General features: G+C 48.9%; 1 protein-coding gene across 1 annotated transcript in view; it reads right to left on the bottom strand.

Annotated features, from left to right (window-relative positions):
* FHAD1 (forkhead associated phosphopeptide binding domain 1) overlaps window positions 1-19,468 on the bottom strand; it is a 135,712-nt gene that overhangs the window by 93,022 nt on the left and 23,222 nt on the right. The window contains exons 4-5 of the mRNA XM_021097597.1: window positions 17,871-18,077; window positions 5,891-6,161 (exon numbers count right to left, since the gene is read on the bottom strand). Of these exons, the coding sequence (XP_020953256.1) occupies window positions 5,891-6,161; window positions 17,871-18,077 (478 nt within the window). The remainder of the gene's footprint in view (window positions 1-5,890; window positions 6,162-17,870; window positions 18,078-19,468) is intronic.

Raw genomic sequence — 19,468 nt, 5'->3', positions numbered from 1 at the left:
TTCTGCCTTTCTTTTTTTTTTTTTAATGGCTGCACCCATATGGAAGTTCTTGGGCCAGGGATCCTGCTGTGTAGCACAGGGAACTAGATCTAGTCACTTGTGATGGAACATGATGGAGGATAATGTGAGAAAAAGAATGTGTACATCTATGTAGGACTGGGTCACTCTGCTGTAGAAACTGACAGAAGACCATAACTCAACCGTAGTGGAAAAAATAAAAATCATTCAAAAAACTATCTAAATAAGTAAATAGTCACCCCACCTATTTTCTGTTCTTAGTAATTCTTTTCCCCCCACCTCCCATGAGCTCTTGCCATTAAGATTCTTGGACCTGAGGTTTTATTGCCTGTGGAAAAGGAAGGGTGGTATTCGCTGGCTCAGGCTGATTTTACCCCCAGGCAAAATGATATTTTTGAGTCTGGGCGACGTCTGGAGACATTTTTGAGTGTCACAGTTAACGGGTGGTGGTGCTTTGCTACTGGCCTCTGGTGGGGAGGCGGCAGGGATGCTGCTAAACATTCTATAGTGGGCAGGACAGGTACCACACCGAAGACCTATCTGGCCGCTAATGTCCTCCTGCCAAGAATGAAAAACACCGACCTGAAATAAATAGGTCCTTGGCTTTGGGTTTCCAGACAGCCAAGACTTTTTCAAGTCTCAAGTAAGGCGACAGTCTAACAGTAAACTAATTGTGTTTGAAGAGCCCAGCTTTGCTAGTAAGAGAGGGAAGGGTTTTCTCAGAACCCTCAGAGAGAGAGGTGTTTTCTATCAGGAGCCAGCCTGGACGACTGGGGCAGAGAGTTTGCTCCAAAGCAAGAGGTAGAGAGGCCCAGAGTCGGCCAGGAAGGGACGCCCCACCACCTGGGAAGATGAAGGCCCTTCTCTGGGGACAGAGTCAGGGGAAGCAGGTGGAAGCGTGGAAACAGCTGTGGCCTGGCTATTTCCACGTCTACCTGACAAAGCCCAGGTAGACGCAAGTCCCCCTGGGCCAGACCCTCCTTCACTTCTCCCTGAGAGAAGCCCCAGGTTCCACAGGGTGCCAGAGAGACCAGTGGGGAACCCCACCGATTTCAGTGGAAAAATTAAAATGGTGGCGTCAGAAAAGAGAGAGCCCCTATACCAAAGAATGGATGTTTAAATAACTCTGTATATACTCATAAGACAGAACAGACTCATGATCCACGCACCGAAACGGATGAATCTGAGAAATATTATGCTGAGTGAAAAGAGCCTCCCCCAAAGAGCATATACTGTGTGATTCTGCTGACTTGAGATGCTAGGACGGGAGTATCTAAACCGCAGCGGGGAGAGAACTCAGAAGAGAGGTTGTCTCTGGGAGGCGGGGGCTAGAGCTGGGAGCTGACTGGGAAGGGACGTGAGGGAACCTTCCAGGGCGATGGGGATGTCCTCTGTCTTGAGAGGAACTTGGGTTTCACAGGTGGGTGCCACTGTTCAAATTCAACAAACTTGCTCAAGATCCACACCTCTCGCCATGTGGCAGCCAGTCTCCACGGTGGCCCCGTGGTTCTCACAGTCCCTCCAACACTGGACGGACTTGACATGAGTCAGCTCGGGCTGCCATCTCAAAATGCCAGAGGAGGTTTTAATGACAACAGCAAAAAGTATTTTCTCACAGCTCTGGAGCATGGAAGTCCACAATGGAGGTGCCGGCAGGGTTAGTTTCTCCTGAGGCCTCTGTCCTTGGTGGGCAGACGGCTGCCTCCTTGCTGTGTCTGCACGTGGCCTTTTCTCTGTGCATGTGAAACCCTGGTCTCTCTCTCTCTTCTTACAAGGACACCAGTCAGACTGGATTAGCACCCACCCAAATGGTAGATAATTTTAACTTAATTATCTGTTTAAATACACCATCGCCAAACATCATCACATTCTGTGGCACTAAGGTTTGGGCTTCAACATATGAATCTGGGGGGGAACACAATTCAGGCCATAATAAAGCTTACCTACGTAACCAAGGATACTGCAGGCATGACAGAGTGATGCCTGAGGTTAGATTGAAAAGGACACAGCAGTCCTTGCTCTCTAGGACTGATCTTGGCTGGAAGAGCCAGCAGCCACGTCATGAGGACACTCAAGCAGCCTTTGCAGAGGTGCATCTGGTGAAAAACTGAGGCTTCCCATCAAAAGCCGTGTGGATGAGCCACACTGGAGATGGGTCCTCCGGCCCCAGGCAAGCATCCAGAGGACCACAACTCCAGGATCATCCCCTCACACAAAACCCCGAGCCAGAACCACCCAGCTAGGCTACTCCCAAATTCCTGACCCAGAGAAACCCTGAAATAATAAATGTTTATGGTTGTTTTAGACCCTCCCATCCAGGAGTAATGTGTTACTCCAAGAATGGTGCCAAATTTAAAAAATTCTAAAATGTGAACTGGTTTGGGATGGAACAGCGGCCAGAAGCTGGAGGACTTTTGCCAAGAGCCTTGGAGAAAGCCTGGAGAGGCTGTTAGTAGAAGCCCAGTGGCATTGAGGATGTGGCGAGGGAAGGTTTCTAGGAAAGTGAGGACAATGTTGCTGGGGTTACGGGATCCTTGTTAAGTGGTGGCAGAAGGTTTCCTAACATGCTGCCTGTGGTCACGAGGAAAAGTCGAAAATGTTCCTAATGAACAGAGGGACCAGGCTAAAGAGCCACCCAGGCAAAGTGCTGGAAGGTGCTGCCTGGTTCCTTCTTCCCCTTTGCAGTGAAATGTAAGGGGGAGAGGCAGTTAATGGAAGGCCTGTTAAACCAGGAGATGATGCTTGAGCTTGAAAATTCCCTGCCTCTTCAGGTGGCAAATGAAATGCAAGACACCGGTTCTGGGCAAAGATCAAGGGCGAGTTCAGGAAAACACGGTCTAAAGCAGCAGCTGAGTGTGTGACTATAAAATCCTTTGTTAAGAACACAGGTCCAGGGCAGTGTCCCAGAGAACCATTAGGTCAACTGGGCTTCTAAGAAGCTTCTGAGGCTGTTCCTTGGCAGTCTCAGCAGAAGCCCAAGGTAGAAAGGCTGTGTTAATAAAATCTGTGGGCATGAGTTTTGCCTAATAGGATGACCCCTCAAAACCAGCACTGCCAACTCAGACTGACAGAGACCCACAAAAGTAAAAGCAGCTTCTGGACCCCCAAGCTTCTACAGGTAGGAAGCAGACTATAAAATTATGCAGCTGCAAACATGTGATACCTTTCATTAGAAAGGCAGAATGACTCGGAGGGTGGAATTTAGGGACCAGAGGGCAGAGCCAGAAGCCATGGAGAGTCATTTCTGGGCAAGAGCTGGGATGAAGCCTAATCAAGGAACTGCCAAGATTTCGCCAGCTGGATTTCAGAACTGCTTTGGGCCAGTGACTCCTGCGTGTTTCCTCTTTTCCTCCCTCTTGAATAAGAGGAGTGACGCAGCAGCCACGCCATGTCTGTCTCACCACTGTATGTTGGGTGTGTGAGGGATGGACAACTTGTCTCTTAGTTCATAGGTATTCTCTTTTCTGGAAAAAAGGACTTGATGAGCTGAATTTAAGGAATGACACCCAGGAGCCCCATCTGTACCAGGGCTTGATTTAGCATGAGATTCTGGAATTCGAGGTCGTGTGGTAGTGGGGTGAGACTTTGGGGAGGCCTTTGGAGAGAGTGGGAGAGGGTGACTCATGGAGGACCAGAAGCCAGACTGTGGTAGCCAGCCTCCAAGATGACTACCAATAATTCTTGCCTCCTAGTCTTTAGGCCCAGGTGTAGTCTTCTCCCACAGTGGAGAGGGCTGCTCTGTGTAACAACAGGGTACTGCAGCAACAACAGAGTTGGTTGTTAAGAGAGGCGTGGTCGTAAGAGAGGCTGCAGTTTCCATCTTGCTTTCCTGGACCACTGGCTCAGGAGAAGCCAGCTGCCGTGTCACAAGAACACGCGAGCATCTCTTTGGAGAGGTCCCTGTGATCTCCTGCAGACAGCTATGTGAGTGCGTCACCTTGGAAGCAGATCCTCAAGCCCCAGTCAAGCCTTCAGGTAACCACTGTCTTACAGAGCCACAGCCATCCTGCTAAAGCTGATCCCAAGTCCCTGACCCACAGAAACTGTATATGATAACACTTGTTTGGTTTTTGCTTTAGGCTAAGTTTGGGCAAAATCCGTTATGCAATGACAATAACTAATACACATTGCACCTTAATGTTACATGAGACAAAAACTGCTGAATTCTAGTTAAGGGTATATGCTAAAATATTTAGGGGAGGACTACAGACATACGCAATTTATTTTGAAATGCATCAAAAAATAAGGTGGATTGAAGGACCAGATGGACGGGTGGACAGATAGATATGTAATAAAAGAGTGTAGCAATTTTTTTCTTTTGTCTTTTTGGGGCTGCACCCATAGCATTGGAGGCTCCTAGGCTAGGGGTCAAATCAGAGCTGCAGCTGCCGGCCTACGCCATAGCCATAGCAACGTGGGATCCGAGCTGCATCTGTGACCTACACCACAGCTCATGGCAACGCCAGACCCTTAACCCACTGAGCGAGGCCAGGGATCCAACCTGCATCCTCATGGATACTGGTTAGATTCATTTCCACTGAGCTACAATGGGAACTCCAACAGAATGATAATGGTAGAACTGGCTGGGGGGCTGTTTTGTGTAAAATTCTTTTTACGTTGCTGTATGTTTGAAAGTTTTCATATTAAAGTATTGGGGGGAAATGGCTGGGTCATTTCTTACCGTGGGTGGCAGGAACATGAGCGTTCCCGAGAGGAGGAGGAGGAGGAGGATGTAAACTGTAGAAACCCGACTTGTTTGCTACTTAGTTTGTATATTTCAGAATAATAACTTACTGGAAAGGCCGAGGGAGGTGGGTGGCTAGGTGAATGGCCTTGAGTGAGACCAGGGGAGGGTATGGAGCCACTGAGAGACCTGGGGACGCACAGGGGTCTGGGGCTGGGACTCAGAGGACAGAGCATGGGATCTTCACACCAGAGGCCACAGACGGAACCTTGGAATCGTGCCGGGACTAAGTCGATGCAGCCATTCTGCCGGTGAGGCTGAGGGCATGTGACAGGCAAGAAGTCTGCTCCCCAAATGCCAGGAGGGCTTCCAGGGGAGGGGGGGGAACCCTGACAGCTGTGTGACCCCAAAGTGACCAGGCTGTGAGTGACAGTCACCAAGATAACCAGCCTTAAATCTGACAGCAGAGCACTAGATTAGATTAGATTAGATTAGATTAGATTAGATGGAACATCTCACCTCTGGAGAAGTAATTTTCTCCATAAGCCTCTGCCTCTCCCAACCTATTGAGTGGTAATATAATATTTAAAAACCTCCTAAGGCAAGAGGGATTTTAGTTACCAACATTTCTGTACATCTGAGTTAAAGTATATAAATTTAGCTTCTGATACACATTCATATGCATGTACGTACACACACACACAGACACACACATACACTCACCCACCCCGGCGGCACTGATGTGTGCAGACGGGCAGAGCACAAAGTCTGGAGGGTGATGAGGGTGACAGTTGGTCTTTTACTGTTTTCTTACTTCTTGCTAAGCCCCAAATTTTCACAACTGATCATGTTCTACTTTTTTTTTTTTTTTTTTTTTTTTTTTTTTTTGTCTTTTTGCCTTTTTCTAGGGCTGCACCCTCGGCATATGGAGGTTCCCAGGCTAAGGGTTGAATCCGGGCTGTAGCCGCTGGCCTACACCACAGCTACAGCAACGCCAGATCCTCAACCCACTGAGTGAGGCCAGGGATCAAACTCGCATCCTCATGGATGCTAACAGGGTTCATTAACCACCGAGCCACAACGGGAACTCCACGTTCTACTTCAGAATGGAGAAAACAAGCAAGACCCAAGATCCATCCTCAGGGTTAAAGCCCATCCCCCAGCCGCTGGGGATGCGCCCACAAATACCTTGGTTGATGATGGGAACCCCGTGGGTGGGGCCATCCATCACAAAGGAGAACATCTTCCCGCCGGCGCTCACAGGCCGCTTGTGGGAGGCAGGTGGGACCATGGTGGGCCTGGGGAAGCCCTGGGACCAGCTCCTCTGCACTGGCGCTGGCCGGATGCCCGGGTGGAAAGGGATCTGTGATGGCAGGGGTGACTGGTTCGGCTGGTGTGTGGCCCGAGGTGGCTGTGGCCTTGACCAGGGTGCTGGGCCCCTCACCCATGGGAAGGAAACCTGCGGGGACAGACAAGAGGGTCAGGGGAGGTTACGGGGTGCTGGGGTGGTCTCTACCCTTCTGTCTCTGTGACACAATTGCTGCCCTAGGTTAAGTGGAGAAGTCACTTCCTCCAGGAAGCGCTCCCAGACTACCCCCAAGGTTGGGATGGCGGTCCCCACTATGGGTTGCATTGCACACCATCAGATCACTATTTGTCGGCTGCAGCCTTCATGCCAGGCACCCTGCCAGGAGATTTGCAGGTATTACTTCATTTAAGACACCTGACACTCCAAGATGAGGCTGAGGCTAGCAAGACCCAGTGACTTCACCCAGATTGCAGATTTGGAAGTGAACTGCTGAGCTCGTAGAATGTGATCTCTAGGAAAATAAGAGCTTTTTGTCTATCTGGCTCACCGCTGTATCCTCAGCATCTAGAATAAACCCCTGGCACACAGAGAGGAGGCCCCCAAATACTGGTTGAACAAATGAATGAACAAATCTCAGATCTGAGCCCAGCTCTCCAGGACCCTGAGGCCTTTCTTCCCATCCACGCTGAGTGTCTCCGGCACCGTTACTCCACTGTCCCCCAGAGCCAAGACCTTTGGGATAGCAGGCAGCCCCACGTGGTCCATTGACCTATGACCCTCAACATCCGCCACATCTGATTCCTGGCAGATCTTCCACCAATATCTCTGGAGGGAACCCGTCACCATCTGACCCCGTGGAAGATGCTTGTAGCTACTTTCAATGGAGGACATGGGAATCCACCTAAACCGGGAGGTGCTGACGCCTGGCTCTGTCTTGGCTTAACGCTGCCTTGGTGGTGGTTTCTCCCCGCGGCTCGCGGTTAAACCATGATGTCCTGCGTGCTACTGTTTCGTGTATTTTACTCATCTATTCCCAACAGCCCTGCAGGGGAGAGCCCTCCTTATGGCTGGTTTCCAAAGGATGCTTGGAGAGGTTAAGGAATTCAGCAACCTCAGGTGGTGGTGGAGAGGGTGGTGGGACGGGGCGTGATGCGCGCCTTCCCTCCCTCTGTCTCAGCCTCCCTCCTCTCTCCTCTCTCGGCCTCTCTCTCCCCTCTTCCCTCAGTGTCTTGGTAGAAAAGACATACTTCTCAAGCAAGAGGCTAAGTTCAAAGACGTGCCACCTGTGAGGTCACGTAACTCTTTCTGCAGATCGGAGACGCAGAATGAGGAACAGGGCAGGACACTTCCAAAACAGGAGCACTGGCAGAAAGAACTTCCTATAACTCCAGTTGGATTTTTTTTTTTTTTTTTTTTTTTTGTCTTTTGTCCTTTCAGGGCTGCGCCCATGGCACATGGAGATTCCCAGGTTAGGGGTAAAATTGGAGCTGTAGCTGCCGGCCTACACTTACAGCCACAGCAACACCAGATCCAGCCAAGTCTGCGACCTACACCACAGCTCATGGCAACACCAGATCCTGAACCCACTGAGCAAGACCAGGGATCGAACCCGCAACCTCAGGGTTCCTAGTCAGATTTGTTTCTGCTGCGCCATGACGGGAACTCCCCAGTTGGATTTTTTTATTCAAGAGGAAAGCTCTCCACTCACTTAGGCTCCCGAACCAGTCTTTTAGCTACAGTCTTTCCCAGCCAAGTCAAGAATCTGGTGCATTCCCCCAAAGACTCTTTTTTTGGAGTCGGTGAGAATGGTTTAGGGAACTCAAACTCCAATTGCCTGGGGACACCCAGCCCAGCATTTATCATGACACTGGCTCAGTTTAAATCTGTTCCAAGAACAGACTTGGCAGAGTTCCAGAAATCTGTCCTCTTCTGTTGTAGGTTTCTCACCACTGTTGATGTCTCAGTCTCCACCTAATCTCTCTTCCTTTCTTTCCTTCCTGCTCCTGCCTTACGCTAACTTTTCCAACCATCCCATCCCTTCCCTTCCCCTCCTCTGGGGCTGTCTTGCCTCGATCGTTCCTATAACCTTTCCCCAGCAATTTAATAAAGATTTATTGAATGAATGGGCTGAAGGTGGGAAGGGGTAGAATTCGAATGTGTTTTACCCCAGCCTGGTAGAAAACAAATCTAGAGACCACGAAGAGTGGTGGAGGGATTCCTTTTAGTGTTGGGACCCTCAGGTAAACATGCCTCATTGCCCACTAACTTTCCCCCACTAAAGGGAGTGGTCATATCTCCTGCCTCCAGTGCTCCACTACTGTAGTGGACAGGCCAAAACCCACTCAGCACTTTAGAAATTCTAGGAATCTCCTTCCTAGTTGGCCAGCCCATTGTGGTGGGTGGGGCTGAGCAATCAGCCAATCACATTCTCTGGTCATAACAATTGGTTCAGCCTGGGGCATATGATCCAATCAGAGCCAAGGAGACCCAAGAAGCCTTGGCTGGACACCCAGATCTGGTGGGACCTGGTGGGACTTGAGAATGCAGCCAGCATGAAGGGGTGGAGCCCAGACCTGGAGAGAGGGAAGCTGTTTATTTATTTCTAAAGTTGTGGTAAATAACATGCAACATAAACACAACATATCTTAGCTGTTTTTAGGTATACAGTGCTAAGTATATTCACATAGCTCTGCGATGATCTCCAGAGCTTCTTTGTCTTGCAAAACTGAAACTCTAGTCCCATTAAACCACAACTCCCCACATCCCCTCTCCCCCAGCCCTGGTGACCGATGTCCTATGTCTATGACTTTGACCACTCTAAGTACCAAGTACCTCAAATAAGTGAATCATCACACAAGTACTTGTCTTTCTGGGGCTAGTGTATTTCATTTAGTATAAGTCCTCATATCCATTCTGTGATATGTCAGAATTCCCTTCTTTTTAAAAAAAAATTAAAGTCTTACTGACATACAGCTGATTTACAAGGTTGTGACCATTTCTGCTGCACAACAGAGTGACTCAGTTGTATGTATACACACATCCATTCTTTTTGGTAGGATATTGGGTAGAGTTCCCTGTGCTATACAGCAAGGCCCTGTTGGTCAATCATACCATATACCACAGTGTACACATGCCAATCCCAAAGAATACCCTTCTTTTTTAAGGCTAAATAATATTCCATTGTATGTACAGACTGCATTTTATCCATTCTGCATCATGGACACTTAGGTTGTTTCTGCTTCTTGGCTACAGGGACTACGCTGCCATGAACATGGACGTGGAAATAGAGAAGACGGTATTGAGCCCTGGCTCTGGTGGCTCCTGAAGTGCTCTGTCCTAGAGGCCAGCTAGAGCTGGTTTCTGTTGCTTGCAGCACACAAAGCCCTGACGATGGCGCCTCTGGGCCAAGGTGCCAAAGATGTGTAACGTCAGCAGAGATTCCAATCTGCTCTTTGGGTTCAAACATTTAAAAATAAAGTTTTAGGGGTTTTTTAAATCTAAAGTTGTTGATTAGAGGGTGGCTTTAGTTGGAGGGTTAATGCTGCTTTTCTCTAGTTTGCAGGCTTGCTCTATTACAGGCAAGCTCAAAGTTTTCTCAGAAATTGCTGCTGGTAACTATAAGGAAACAGGCAGGGGGGAAAAGCAAACTAAGAAAAAGAAAAGCCATTAAAAGCCAGCTCTGGGCTGTACAGGGAGTGTGGGGTCAAGGTCGGTTATCAACAAATCTGTTTCTAGAAACTTCAGTTTAAAAATACATGTGAATGCCTTTTTCTTTCTTTCTGTTTGCTGACCATATGGTATGTTGCATGGTTACTTTTGAGGGACCATATGTTATATTCCTGATTTCTTCCGCACTGCCTTTAAAATAGCAGGTTGTCAACCACCTGGATTAACCACAACCACACCCGCTGCGGAATCTGTATCAGCTTGAACAAACACCAGTCAATGATTTACTCAAGAAATCACTACCCATTTTTTTTTGGATTACCTACTTGTTCTTTGTGTTCTCTTGAATATCTGCTTCTAGCCCTGTAAAGAGTACAGGTTAAATGGGAGGCCCTAAACAAACAAACAAACAAAATCAAGGACTTCCCTCGTGGCCTATAGCATAACTACCTGGCCTTGTCTCTCCACCGACTCTGGTTCGATCCCTAGCCCTGGAACTTTCATATGCCATGGGTGTGGCTACATGTTAAAAAAATCAAGGTAGTGGAGTTCCCGTCGTGGCTGAGAGGTTAACGAATCCAAGTACCATCCATGAGGTTGTGGGTTTGATCCCTGGCCTCGCTCAGTGGGTTAAGGATCTGGCGTTGCCATGAGCTGTGGTGTAGGTTGCAGATGTGGCTCAGATCCCGTGTTGCTGTGGCTCTGGTGTAGCCGGTGGCTACAGCTCTGATTGGACCCCTAGCCTGGGAACCTCCATATGCTACAGGTACGGCCCTAAAAAGACCAAAAAAAAAAAAAAAAAAAAATCAGGTAGCTTGTGCATAGAGTGTCTGTAGGACACATGGATTCTGCCAGGAAGCCGTGGAGCCTGTGGACGAAGTGGCGAAGCAGACCTTGCCCTTGGAGAGCTTGTCACCTGCTCTGCCATTTGTACGTAATTACTGACAATACCACAGTTATGAGCCACCACGTAGAGAAAGCACAGATGTGCCAGAGACTGTGCCGGGCACTCAATGTATGTGGGTTCATCTAATCGCCAGGATGACCTCAGGGAGGCATTTTTACTCCTCGCTTTGTGGATTAAGAGCCCGAAGCTCAGAGAGGTTTAGGTGACTTGCCCAAGGTCTCAAAGCCAGGAAGTGGTGACACTGTTTGACTCCAATACCTGTACTCTTAGGGCTGCTAGGTTATCTGATGTCATGGTTTATACCTGCTTTCCATACTCACGAAAGGATCTTAGATGACTGGTGAATGAACAGTAGGAGATTTCCGAGTTAAATAAGGAAAAGGAGCGTTAGGCGGTGTGAAAACCGGTAAGGTGTCGCACGGGCTCCTTAGAAACGGGATTTTCTAGGAACACCGATGACTGTCTTGTGGAACCGTTATTCACACGGTACATGCCGTGTTCTGGAAGCAGCTCAGAGGTCCCCAGCCTCCATCCAAGAAGGCCTGTGGGATGTTCACTGCGGTCCCAGAGGAGCGCTGGGCCAGTGGGCCCCCGCCCGTGAGAGCCGATTGTTAAATGTCTGGGAATTCTGCCCACTGGTTGGTCAACACAGCCATTAATAAAAATTACCTTACAGAAACTTACAGTTAACTTATATACCAGAAACAAAGGGTGATAACTCAAAACTCACCTCTTCCTAATTATTTTATTGCATTTTATGATTACCTATGTTCTCGAGGTTGTTTCACTCTACTGTGTGTGTGTGTGTCTATTGGAAATGCCACCAGGCATCTTTTGCCATCTCTGTATTCGGTGGTGTGCACTGGGAACTTGAAATTGACCATGGAGAAATCAGGAAATGCCATCAGTCAGAGCCTGATTTTTAGAACCTCTTATAAATAAGCTTAATAAGAGGTGTTCATATGGAGCTTGATTTTGTGGTTGATTGCTGACACTGAAGAAGGTGATGGAGAAACTGTTAGGGAGGCATATTATATAAAAAAAAAGCATCTCACGTCTCAGCCTAATTACATCATGCGTAGCACAGAACATGCTTCGCACTGCTAGGAAAAGCCTCTCAGGGACTTGGGAGAGCTGGTTTTTAATCCTGGCTCTGGCTCTATGTGACTGGTGTATATCACCCTTCGGAAATCGCTGAAACTCTTGGGCATCAGTTTATAATGACAGGCGTGGTCCCAGGGAGGGACCTCTCTAAAAAAAGCTGAAGCGGGAAAGGGGACCTGTGCAGAGGCTGGAAACTGAAGCTCAGAGAGGTAAAGTCGGTTGCAGTTGGCATTTGAATGGGGGTCCATCAAACTCCAAAACCCTTGCTGTCTCCACTGTGTTCTGCAGAGCCTCCCCATCGAAGCAGTGAGCATCAAGGAATGCGGGCCGACAGAGGGCGCTCTTCTCCCTGGGCAGGACCTCGTGACCTTTCGAGTAGGACCAAGGACAGTATCCAGAAGGTGGACTGGGAACAGGGCAGAGCAGGCTAAAGGGAAGGCCAGACACAGGCAATTATGGGGGTGGGGGCTGCTGCCAAGGAGCTGTCAACCCCTTCACGAAACAACTTGACGCTTCAGTTGTGGTGTCTGGCTTCCTTTCTTCTTTCTGGCCATCTCCACAAGTTTTGCATATTTCAGAGAGAAAGAGAAGTTTCTTTTGTTTTGTTTTGTTTTTTGCCTTTTTATGGCCATACCTGCAGCATATGGAAGTTCCTGGGCTAGAAGCTGAACCAGAGCTGCAGCTGCTGGCCTACACCACAGCCACAGCAACACCAGATCCGAGCCACAACTGTGACCTGCACCACAGCTTGTGGCAATGTTGGATCCTTAACCCACTGAGTGGGGCTGGGATCGAACCCACATCCTCACGGACACTATGTCGGGTTCTTAACTTGCTGAGCCACAACAGGAACTCCAGGACACCATTTATCCACTTGGGGCTGCTTTATAAAATCACCACCACTGTGACTAGGATGGCTTGTGTCTACACCTCCTTTCTGAGAATTCCGAAAGCACAAATAAAAGCAACAATAAATCCCACAGTGTGGCAGGCAGAGCCGACTTGTGACTTCAATGTCCCTCGCCTGGTGCCAGGGCAGAGACTCTATGGTATTACTGAACCATGGCCTCAAGGCACTGCATGAAGCCCTGCAGGTTATGTCCTGCACAACGCCAGGGGGCGCCACCTGGTCAGCAATGTGAATGGTGACCCTGGAGCTGTGCAACAGGGCAGCCCGAGGTAATACTTTGGCCAAAGAGCTATGATTTACTCGTGGGCACATCCTGGCTGCCAATGCACCTTGTCAAACAAGAGCTTTTCCTTTATATTTTTTTCATCTTATTCTACAGGTGATTTATCTGCAAACGTATCTATCTGCCAGTGGGGGTAGGTCTTGGGAGCTCTCCCCTCCAAAGGCACACTCACAAAGGAAGCATCCTGGCTGCTACATGCTGGTTTATTTGACTCTTTTTTTGGCTGTGCTCTTGGCATACGGAAGCTCCTGGGCCAGAGATCAAACCCATGCCACAGCAGTAAGCAGAGCCACAGCAGTGACAACTCGGGATCCTTAACCACTGAGCCACCAGGGAACTCCAGGTTTGCTTGATCCTAAAGCTGAGGGATATCATATGCCAAACGTTGGACTAAGCAATTCACAGTCCCTCCATGTGGTAGGAACTGTTGTTACAGGAACGGGAACAGAGGCTTTGAGAGGTAAATGACCAGTGCACGTCCAGTACAACAGCGGGGCTGGGACCGCTCTGGACACTGCTAACCACTGTGACATCTGCTAACTCATCTGGCTTCCTAACAACCCCCCAGCAGCCCCCAATAAAATGCTGTCACATTCCTCTCTGTTGGTGACGGTCATCACAGAGCCTGAGATAAATGTTTCCAGAAAGAACAGCTCAGATCTCATCCAACCTGTGTGACATGAGCACCGTCCTCCTGGGAAACTCTATGCGGGGTGGGGGGGGACACAGCGCCCTCACCTGGCACCCCAAATCAATCAGAATCGATAACATGCAGGAAGCAAGAGAGCCACAAATTTCTTAGAAAAACTGGGTCTCAAAATATTTGATGAGTGATGCTCTTTAATCCTTCTCCCTTTTCTCCCTCATCTTTCCTTCTCTTCTTTCAAACAGGCCGCAGATCTGGGTCATCAGGAGGTGGAATTCATGGGAACAGGTTACTTGGTCCACAGGCCGCCCTGGCTCAGGTCCTGCAAAGGACCCCTCTGTGAATAAGAGCTTCTCTCAACCTGGGGAGGCCCCCAGCTGATAGCACCTTTGAGGAGATGGGGTGGGAGGGAGGCCTGCAAAGTGCCCCACACACAGGCGGGGGGACACGTGCTGCTGCCCGCAGTCCCCTGCGGAATGAAGCAGGGCACAAGTGCATGTAGAAATCAGCACTGAAAAAACCCGTGTGTGTCCGAGTGACCACGAAAGCATGCACTGCTCTCTGTGAAAGCCGGTCGAGGACACGGTGCCGGCACCAGACTCTGTGGTTTTCTCCCCTCCTTTATCCGCAAGTGGGGATGGTGTTTAATGTGTGGGGACTGGCTGTGTGGCCCCTGGGAAATCACTTAACCTCTCTGAGTTTCGGATTCCCTGTCTGTAAAATGGGGATCACGGGACAGCCCAGCTCACAGGCTGCCATAGGCCTGAAATAAGGGAAAGCAGGTGGATTGCTTAGCACAGGGCTGTCGGCGTTGGTGGTTCTTCCTCCGCTGGTTTCTCTTCTTACAAAGCATCCTCTTCCTTCTCGTCTGGTCAAGGTTAGAAAGCATGATCGCTGTTTCCCACGCTTATCTAAGCAGCGCCTCATAAAATAAAGTCCCCCTTCCACTTGGCACACCCGCGTTCGTAACAACTTGCTCAAAATGGCCAAAAGGTGGAGGCAACCCGAGGAGTCGCTGATGGAGGAACGGACCTACACACTGTGCCGAAGCCACACAGTGACACGTTACTCGGCCAGGATGGACCTTGAGGACATCATACCAAGTGAAATAAGATGGTCGCACAAGGACAAAAATACAAAATTTCACTCAGAGGAGGCACCTAGAAGAGTCAAATTCACAGAGATGGAAAGAATGGGGGGGGGGGTTAATGGGTGCAGAGTTTCAGTTTGGGAAAATGAAAAAAGTTCTGGAGACGGACAGGGGGTGATGGTTGCACAATCATGTGACTGTGTTTAATGCCACTGAGCTGTTCACTTAAAAATGGTTAAGATGGGAAAGGTGAAGATGAAAAACGAAAAACAAACCAGTACCTCCGGGGTTTTTCCAAGGTTTGGGTGACAGACACGGATGGAAATGTTCTGGAAGCAGCGCGTCGGACGGCTGCAGAACCCGGTCAATGCACGAAAAGTGACGGTGCTGCGCACTTAAACAATGGGCGACGTTCACGGGACGTGACCCGCGCTTCCGTGAAGCTGTTAAGAGCAAGTGAGCAAACACGAGCTGTGATCCTAAGGGAACTCTGGGAGGCGAACGGTCCTGTTCATTGCCTTGATGGTGGCGATGGTGTCACGGGTGTAGACACATGTCTAAACCCATCCAGTTATTGACTTTAAACATGTGCAGTTTATTCTACGTCAGTGATATCCCAACAAAGCACTGGGTTTTAAAAGGCAGTGCTGCATTCTACATATGAACAAACATCTCATAATTTATGAAACGATGCCCCCTTTTGATGGAAATTTAGGTTTCAAGGTTTATGCCCACTCCTGGGCATCCTATCTGGAGAAAACCATGACTTGGAGAGACCCATGCACCCCAATGTTCACTGCAGCGCTATTCACAATAGCCAACACAGGGAAGCAATCTAAATGTCCATCAACAGAGGAATGGATAAAGAAGATGTGGTACATATACACAATGGAATATTACTTAGCCATAAAAAAGAATGAAATAATGGCATCTGCAGCAACACGGATGGACCAAGAAATTATGATACTAAGTGAAGTCAGATAGTGAGAGACGAACATCATATCACATCACTTATGTGGAATCTAAAACAAGGATACAAATGAACTTATTTGCAGAACAGAAACAGACTCACAGACTAGTTTTATGGTTACCAAGGGGGACAGGAGGTGGGGAGAGAGAGGTGGGCGGGGGGGGTTGGGATGGAAACGTTCTAAAATTAGGTTGTGATGATGGCTGTACAACTACAAAGCTAATAAAATTCATTGAGTTATAAAAAAATAATAAAATATCTGCAGAAAATCGTAATTTAATAATAAGTAATTTATCATCTATAAAATTTCAGTAACTATCTTCATATGAAACATGCAGATAATGTTTGTTGTCCCCCCTCCCCCTTCATGGGCAAAGCCATAAAGTCAGAACTTCCCAGGGAGATGGCCCGGGAACCTGTAATTTTACTGAACATTTTCGAAAAATTCTTATAGTCAGGCATGTTAGGGAAACATTGACTCAAACTTCACAAACTTGGATTTTTAGACTTAGGGGTTTGAAATCCCTTTTTCTTTGCTTCCTGAAAAATTCTGGGAGCGTTTCATACAAATGACTCTAACTTTGGGTTTCCCTCCTGTTGGGGGTGCAAGAGAATCACCAGGGAGCTTGTGAGAATGCAGACTCCCAAGCCCCGCTTCCAGGAAGGATGTGGACGGTTGCCAGATGGCACACAAGTCAATAAACAGACAAATAAATATACAAATAAAACATAGGGTGTCAGTTAAGTCTGAATCAGATAAACGCTAAATAATTTCTTTTAGCACAAGCGGTCCCTGGCAATATTTGGGACACACTTACACAAAAAATGTATTTGGTGATTACCTGAAATTCAGATTTAACTGGGTGTCCTGTATCTTATGTGGCAACCCTAAATATGAGTCCTCAGCCCTGGGGTGAGGCCCGGAGCCGTGTCATGGATCTGCTCCCCACGAGGTTCTGACAAGTGGACCCTCAGAACCTGTGCTGAGGAGCCCTGACCAGGTCAGGATCTTCGGGGTCAGAAGCCAGCGGACCCCCGTGCATCCCGGGAACGAACACACTTTAACGTTGGTCCACAGGGGATATGGAGGCCGAGCAGCAGCAGGAGAAAACTGCCCTAGATTTTCAAGACCAAACGTGACGGGTGGAGCGTCACGGCCCCTGCAGCCTGAGGGATGCTGCTGATTTTCTTGGAGTGTGTATTTAGGGCTGCCTAGGGCCCCCACACCCCAGGATTCTGTCCAGATTCTCTAAACCTTATTTATTTATATCCAGCCTCGTCCCAGAAAGGATGTTAAGGTGCAGAGGTCTCGGTCCCTGCAGCGCTCTTGGTGGTGGGGTGAGATGAACACACTGTCTCTCTGGGACACACACGGCAAGAATCAACTGTGTGCTCACCATGAGCGGGCACTGTGCCAGGAGCTTTACAACTACAACCATCTCATTCTGCCCTTGAGATAAGCCTGAGAGGTCACCGCTGCCATTGGCCCCACTTTGCAGATGAGGAAACTGACGTTCCATGGGGTCCAAAGGCTTGTGCAAGAGCACCTGTAAGGGGTCAGTGGCAGAGCTGGGGTTCTGACCCAGGCTTGTGACCTACCTCCTATCCTGCTTCCCTACTGAACTGGCTGATTCTTGTGACTGAGCTTTGATGGCTAAGTTTGGGGTTACCTTCTGCTTAACCTGGGGCCATACTTTAGGCCCTGGTCCTGGGAATATTCTGATCCAGGGTGTCATAACAGCTGCCAGATGCTGGGCATCTACTCCCTCTGGAAACTGACCTTGACTTTTTTTACACATAGATACTCTCTCAGTGCCTGGCACCTGTTGAAAGGATCCAGACCCGGGCATGCAAAGACCCCTGGCTGAGGTCACAAAGCTAAGGGGTTGCAGAGCACTGATCTGCCTAAAAAGGAAGCATCCAACTCCGAGTCTTCAAAAGCACACACCTGCTTTCCACCTCCCTTCCCCAAGCTTCACGTTTCAGGAAAATGCTCTAGTTTGGAGCGGCCTCTAGGCAACTCTCCGTGTAATTCCAAGAAATGCCCAGAAGAGGGCGCAAGGACTCGCTCCTCCAACGGATAAGATTGAACTTCGCAGAATCGCAGAAGCAGAGAACCAGGTGTGGCTGACCCTGGGCGCGCAGCGTCAAATTAGAGTGATGCACTTGGGACGAGCTCCACCTGTGACCGTATCCGAACCCCGGGGCTGCCCGGAAGGTGACAAACACGGTACCTCTGCACCCCATCCCCCACTCCCACCCTCACAGGGGCCCCGGACTCACCGATGATGGGTTTTCGATGACCAGCTCGTAGGTCAGCCCTGCAGACCCAAACCTCAGGATGTCTCCCGGTAAGAGCTTGACGGCCACGTTCTGAATGTGGCACCCGTTGACGAAGGTGCCGCTGAGGGAATTGAAGTCCTGGAGAACAAAGCTGCCCTCGGCCTCATTGAATTCGATGAGCGCGTGGTGGTTGTCGATGTCTGCAGACTGCAATGCAGGAGCCGAACAGTCAGAGCCAGGAAAGCAGGACTAGTAGGGGGCCCCTTACATTTACTAGTGCCACTGACACTGGTGCCCCAAGAGGCTCCCTGCTTCACCTGGCTGGACCGTCACTGCAATCCTCATTTTAAAGAAGGATGCTGAGGGTCAGAGAGGTTCAGTGACTTGCCTAAGGCCACAAAGCTAGTGAGCAGCAGGGCTGGGCTGTGGGCTCTGATACCAGACCCAGAACAGGTGCCAGAGTTGATGGGTAGGGAATCAGGCAACACAGAGGCAAGAGGGAACTCATGAGAAACCTGCCAGGAACTGGCCACTTTATATTTCTCTGACCCCACCCTTTTGGTTGCTCTGAATGGCAAGACGGAGAGTAGAAATGGCCCCAAACACAAACCAGAAAGGTCAGTTGGTTGGCAAGGACAACTGTCCATTGACTCCAAGAGTTATAGTTAAGGGGAGGTTTTGTAAGGATTGTTGTTCTCATTTGTTGGTTCTATTCATTTTTGTTTTTGTTTCAAAAAGCACATGTTTTTCTTAATACTGAGAAAATGAGAACTAGAGAGAAGCACAAAGAAGACATTTAAATCACTCAGACTCCCGGCCCCCAGAGGCAGACACTGAACACGGAGATTCACATCCCTCCAGCCTTTTTTCTAGGCTTTCAATCTTTTTAAAAAAGTTTAAACAAACTTGAGCTCATACCACACAAAGCAGTTTTATAACTACCTTTTAAAAGCTTTGGTGTACAATGAAGTTTTTCCCATGCGATTACTTTTTTCTGCTGCTTCTTAAAAGCTAGTCAGAAGTTATCTCACCAAAGATGATCTATTTTTCAATAGGGGCCCTCGTGTGACCACATTTCTCCCAAAAGAGAACCCAGACAGTGAGCGAATTGGCAGTGGGTGGCAGAAGGCGCCCGTGTGATTTCACTTAATAAGAAGGGTGAGCAAACCTCAGCACTAAGGAGGAAATACCACGTTCCCCCCGCCACCCCCCCGGCCCTGGCACCCTGCTCTGTGGGCTGCAGGGCATGTGTGATGTTGTCTGTCTTTTCAGGACACTGCCTATGAGACATCGGCTCCAGACCGAGATTTTGCAATTACTTTCTAAGTTATTCTCAGAGTGCTACATCCAACCTTCATAAAGAATATTTGGAGGGAGTTCTCGTTGTGACACAGTGGAAACCAATCCGACTAGTATCCATGAAGATGCGGGTTCCATCCCTGGCCGCGCTCAGTGGGTTAAAGATCTGGCATTGTTGTTAGCTGTGGTGTAGGCCGAAGACGCAGCTTGGATCCTGTGTTGCTATGGCTGTAGCGTTGCCTGGCAGCTGTAGCTCTGATTTAACCCCTAGCCTGGGAACTTCCATATGCCGTATATGC

This window comes from Sus scrofa, chromosome 6 (assembly GCF_000003025.6).
Source record: "Sus scrofa isolate TJ Tabasco breed Duroc chromosome 6, Sscrofa11.1, whole genome shotgun sequence".
Classification (NCBI taxonomy): domain Eukaryota; kingdom Metazoa; phylum Chordata; class Mammalia; order Artiodactyla; family Suidae; genus Sus; species Sus scrofa.
The sequence above is the reverse complement of the archived record's forward strand: the minus strand, read 5'-3'. Positions and strand labels throughout refer to the sequence as shown.